Here is a 6,000-nt window from a genome sequence, read left to right as displayed (position 1 = left end):
TATCCATAGATCCAGGAATATACAACAAATAGGCATTATATCATGCCCGATTGCCACTTAGACTTTATAGACCAAGATAAACCACATTGGTAGGCATTCTGTCAGCTGCTCGGACTATTTGAAGAATGTTTTATCTGAGGTAATGTCCTACCCCTTTTCAAAACTCTACGGGGGCGGTGGGGTAGCCTAGTGGTTAAAGCGTTCGCTCGTCACGCCGAAGACCCGGGTTCGATTCCCGAAATGGGTACAACGTGTGAAGCCCATTTCTGGTGTCCTCCGCCGTGATATTGCTAGAATATTGCTAAAAGCGGCGTAAAACCATACTCACTCACTCAAAACTCTACGGAGCAAACAAACGCCACACCTGCTTGAATCAGTTTTGTTTTTAGTTGTTTGACGATGAAGTAAAAAATATTCTTCCTATTTCACGACTTTCAACTCCAGCATGTGCGTGAGGCTAGCCAGAGGACGATAGCCTTTCCGACAATCTCGTCTCTTTCCGCCACTCTCCGTAATCGCGAAGAAGACTCGGCTGTGAGTGTAGGAAATGAAGCAGCTTCTGCCCAAACAGTAAAGAGCCTTCCGCCTTAACACGATCAATTCTTGCGCGCTACCGTTTTATCAGCGTTTAATGTTCGTTATTCTTACATATACTTAGCTATTTATCTAGGTTAGGTTATTTGTTGCTTAACGCCGCACTCAGCCATATTCCAGCTTTATGACATCGGTCTGTAAATAGTCGAGTCTGGAACAGACAATCCAGTGATTGACATCATGAGCATCGATCCACGCAATTGGGATACGATGACATGCAGCAACAAAGTCTGCGAGGCTGACCACCCAATCTCGTTAGTCGCCTCTTTCGACAAGCATAGTCGCCTTTTACGGCAAGCATGGGTTGCTGAAGACCTATTGTACCACAACAAATAACTCTCGTAATCGTAAGATCAGTCACATAACTTATGCAAACGGCCGCTTTTGCCACATCAGAAGCCATTCCAGAAGCCATTCCTTACTGTTGCCTGGACGCTGGGACGTGTACATCACGTGACGGTCATGTGGTCAAATATAGTCCCTGCTTATAGTCAGTTAGCCGAGTGCGCGTGCACAACGTGTACGCCATGCGTTTGCAGTCGGAAAGCGCACGTAAAATCCCCAACCTCAGTCAGTCGGTTAGTCAGGGGTGAAAAACATGTCCGTTGTATGGAGGAGAAATCTGTACACAATGTTCAATTGGTAGTAAGCTTGCAAGCGTGTGCGTGAATTTTCAGGGGGTCAAAATAGCATAAATTGAAGGGAAATTGAATAATTTGACAAAACAATGTTATACTCTGTAAAAGATCTTTGATTTTGAAAACAGGTCATAGAAAAACTTCAAACATCATTTTTCTTTATTATTGTACTGTTTTGGTGTTTTTAAGCATTTTTGCAAGTATCCCACTCATCAACTACATTAACATAATCTACCACCATATTTCAAAAAGTAAGTTTCGTCAAAATTGCTTTTTAGGGGGTGGGGCAATATTCTAGACAATATCTGAGCCCCTATGTAATATATTTTTATTTTAATACATTTTAATACACAGTTATAGTGCTTTTATTGTCACAATTCAATGGAATTAGTGTTTTACCTACTCACAAGAATTCAAAATGAAGTAAAAACATATTAATTTATCAATGTTTTCACTGGGAATTAGAATAACAGTTAAATAAAACAGAATGTTGTCAAATTCAGATAACCGAACATATTATCTGCAATCAAAGACATAATTTAGATAGTTTAATAAAGATGTTACAGTCAATTTTTCCTTCAAATTTTGATCCACTGAAAAATTCACGCACACACTTGCAAGCTTATTACCCATTGGAAATCGTATGCAGATCCCTCCTTGATGCAAGAGAAAAAGTTTTAGGTATACAGGAAAAAGTGGGAAAAAAATCTTAACTGAGCCTCTTTTTCTCTGGTGGCAAACTGACTAATACAATGGCTGCCAGTCACCTCAGAGCAATATTTTCACCGGAAATAGCCGATCGTGGCAGGGTGACAGGATGGACATCGCCCTATCCCGCCAGGATACGATGACACGTCGTCAACCATTACCCGATCCTCATTATATAGTCTGTGTTTGTGTGTGTGTGTGTGTTTGTGTGAGTGTGTGTGTGTGTGTGTGTGTGTGTGTGTGTGTGTGTGTGTGTGTGTGTGTGTGTGTGTTTGTGTTTGTGTGTTTGTGTGCGTGTGTTTGTGTGTGTGTGTGTGAAAATCAGTGCTATACACTCACTCACTCATTCACTCACCCACCCACCCACCCACCCACTCACTCACTCACTTACTCGCCCGCCCACCCACCCATTCACTCACTCACTCACTCACTCACTCACTCACTCACTCACTCACTCACTCACTCACTCACCCAATCCACTCACTCACTCACTCACTCACTCACTCACTCATATTCAAATATTTACCAAAGCATGAGTAAGTCTGTAAACATCCTGGCCAAAGACACAGAAACTTACACACAAACTATTATGCGTGATTTATTTTATTGAGTGAAACTAGTATTTAGACTTGACACCTTCAATCCAGCTTAGAAATGAAGACACACGCGTGTAGACACCGGGTGTTGCTTTGTCACCACATCCGTAACCCCAGGAAACAATACCCGCCAGTTTCCACACACTACCAGTTTTACACACCAGGGGGCCGCCGGAGTCTCCCTACAAAAAAATATTAATGAGGGATTTACAGTAAGCAGAAATAGGTTCATAAAGTAAAAACAAATACAAAACAATATATCTGAGATTTTTAATATATAATATATATTTTCTTGCCATGCTTGTCAAACGTCAATAACAGATGAAAGTAAGCAGATCGATATGGGAACCCGTTTGTCACTAAATGTAACTTTTCTGTGATACGTCTAGTTATTTTACTGTCCGTTGTTGACAGGTTTTTATTGTTTACATGTCTCTATTATATATAACCTTTGAAAGTCACGATATGGCTGAAATATTGCTGATGTGACTTTAAATTTTAACTCACTCACTCACAAAATGTAACACTCAAACCGTTAGCACTTTCTATTTCAATTTTAAAATTATTTCCTGTTCACAACCCTTTAAATGAAAATTTTAAAATATGATTGAACTTTTATATTTTATAATAAAAATTATCATTATTTTATTATTAACTGCGACAATGCTATAAAATACGGTGAAGTGTACTAAAGCACAAAGGTATTTTCTGTTTCTGATTGTCTACCGTGAACAACTGTTTGGAAGCCGGTGCATCAGAACAATACAAGCTCATCACTCAGCTTTGTAATCAGCTCACCTGGAATAAGATCCTCACCTAGTTTTATAATCAGCTCACCTGGAATAAGATCCTCACCTAGTTTTGTAATCAGCTCACATGGGATAAGATCCTCACCTAGTTTTATAATCAGCTCACCTGGAATAAGATCCTCACCTAGTTTTGTAATCAGCTCACATGGGATAGGATCCTCACCTAATTTTATAATCAGCTCACCTGGAATAAGATCCTCACCTAGTTTTGTAATCAGCTCACATGGGATAAGATCCTCACCTAGTTTTATAATCAGCTCACCTGGGATAAGATCCTCACCTAGTTTTATTATCAGCTCACCTGGGATAAGATCCTCATCTAGTTTTATAATCAGCTCACCTGGGATAAGATCCTCATCTAGTTTTGTAATCAGCTCACCTGGGATAAGATCCTCACCTAGTTTTATAATCAGCTCCCCTGGGATAAGATCCTCACCTAGTTTTATAATCAGCTCACCTGGGATAAGATCCTCACCTAGTTTTATAATGAGCTAACCTGGGATAAGATCCTCACCTAGTTTTGTAATCAGCTCACCTGGGATAAGATCCTCACCTAGTTTTATAATGAGCTAACCTGGGATAAGATCCTCACCTAGTTTTGTAATCAGCTCACATGGGATAAGATCCTCACCTAGTTTTATAATGAGCTAACCTGAGATAAGATCCTCACCTAGTTTTGTAATCAGCTCACCTAGGATAAGATCATCACCTAGTTTCGTTTTTATCTCACCTGGGATAAGATCCTCACCTAGTTATGTAATCAGCTCACCTGGTATAAGAGCCTCACCTACGTTTGTAATCAGCTAACATGGGATAAAATCCTCACCTAGTTTTGTGATCAGCTCACCTGGGATAAGATCCTCACCTAGTTTTGTAATCAGCTCACATGGGATTAGATCCTCACCTAGTTTTGTAATCAGCTCACATGGGATAAGATCCTCACCTAGTTTTGTAATCAGCTCACCTGGGATAAGATCCTCACCTAGTTTTATAATCAGCTCACATGGGATAAGATCCTCACCTAGTTTTATAATAAGCTCACCTGGGATAAGATCCTCATTTAGTTTTATAGTAATTAACTCACCTGACAAGCATCCTTTCCTCCTGATGTCAGACCAGCGCAGACGTTGTGGTCGAAGACGACGTTGCCGAGGTAGTATTTACACATGCTGTTTGTGATGACGGGAACGTTTACCTTCTCGAGATAACGCGTGCCTTGTCCATCTGGATGTGTGGAAAACAGCAATAACGTCATGACATATGCACGTCGAGGAACTAGCTGTCCATAAACGTCACGCCAAGCGTGTCTGTACGTCGTCGTTGTTATTAACTCCCCTATTTAACTATATGGATACAATTTGGAGATTATAAAACGAATGTGTGTGTCCTTCTGATTTTCTAAAAGTGTGCCAGGATAACTGGCATCTTCTGGGTTAAAAGTGTATTTCTGCTTATGATCCAAAAATGATGCCACACAGTTTGCATGCTTACGAAGGGTGATTGAAAGTGCAGAGCCTCAAACAGATGACAAGACGTGAAGACATTTAAATTATTATCTTAAGCATAACACACTTCTACAATGATACACTTTTGCCAACGATTTGGACCCGTGAAGATCCGGGGTCTTCAGCAACCCATAGGCGACTATTCTTGTCGTAAGAGGCGACTGACGGGATCGGGTGTTCAGGCTCGCTGACTTGGTTGATGCATGACATCGATCCCAATGTGTGGATCGATGCTCATTATATCAATCACTGGATTGTCTGGTCCAGACTCGATTATTTACAGACAGCCGTCACATAGCTGGAATATTGCTGAGTGCGGCGCAAATCAACAAACCAACCAACCAAGCCAACGATTTGAAGGGATTTTATCCCAGTTTCGTTGATTTCCTTCACTTGGCTGTCCGAAAACATTCTCCAAGACAGCCATGAAATTGGTTCCGACTGAAGCTTTCTTCATATTTGGGAAGCTTGAGATGAGGCGTATAAGGTGGAGGCTGAAGGAGTTCAAAGCCATACTTGTGGATTGTGACCATGTCAAGGACTGATTGGTGCACTGACGCATTGTCCGGATGAGAGAGCACATCATTTCGCAGCAAAAAACGTTTCTTAGTCTTAATGCCATTCCGTAAATGCCCCAAAAGTCACCATAATGTGCTCTCTTTTGTGTCAGTCATTTTGGAAGATAGTCCGCTATGAGGACAAGCTCGGCATCCACAAACACAAAGCCCATAACCACTCCAGGTGAGGGTCAGTCTTTGCCTTCTTTGGTGGTGGTGGTGGTGGTGGTGTCTGGTGATTGAACAGTCTTTTCCTTCTTTGGTGGTGGTGGTAGTGTCAGGTTATTTGACAGTCTTTGCCTTCTTTGGTGGTGTTGGTGGTGGTGATGGTGTCAGGTGATGGGACAGTCTTTGCCTTCTTTGGTGGTGGTGATGGTGTCAGGTGATGAGACAGTCTCTGCCTTCTTTGGTGGTGGTGGTGGTGGTGGTGGTGGTGGTGGTGGTGGTGGTGGTGGTGGTGTCAGGTGATTGGACAGTCTCTGCCTTCTTTGGTGGTGGTGATGGTGTCAGGTGATGGGACAGTCTCTGCCTTCTTTGGTGGTGGTGATGGTGTCAGGTGATGGGACAGTCTCTGCCTTCTTTGGTGGTGGTGG

The 6,000-nt window shown here is 41.8% G+C and overlaps 1 protein-coding gene across 1 annotated transcript in view; it reads right to left on the bottom strand.

The window, feature by feature from the left end:
• Positions 1 to 2,525: 2,525 nt before the first annotated feature.
• Positions 2,526 to 6,000, bottom strand: part of LOC124143355 (transmembrane protease serine 9-like) — a 45,984-nt gene continuing 42,509 nt past the window's right edge. The window contains exons 21-22 of the mRNA XM_048395469.1: positions 4,430 to 4,569; positions 2,526 to 2,718 (exon numbers count right to left, since the gene is read on the bottom strand). Of these exons, the coding sequence (XP_048251426.1) occupies positions 2,557 to 2,718; positions 4,430 to 4,569 (302 nt within the window). The 3' untranslated portion in view covers positions 2,526 to 2,556. The remainder of the gene's footprint in view (positions 2,719 to 4,429; positions 4,570 to 6,000) is intronic.

This window comes from Haliotis rufescens, unplaced genomic scaffold, assembly GCF_023055435.1.
Source record: "Haliotis rufescens isolate VD_foot unplaced genomic scaffold, xgHalRufe1.0.p SCAF_14, whole genome shotgun sequence".
Taxonomy (NCBI): Eukaryota; Metazoa; Mollusca; class Gastropoda; order Lepetellida; family Haliotidae; genus Haliotis; species Haliotis rufescens.
The sequence above is the reverse complement of the archived record's forward strand: the minus strand, read 5'-3'. Positions and strand labels throughout refer to the sequence as shown.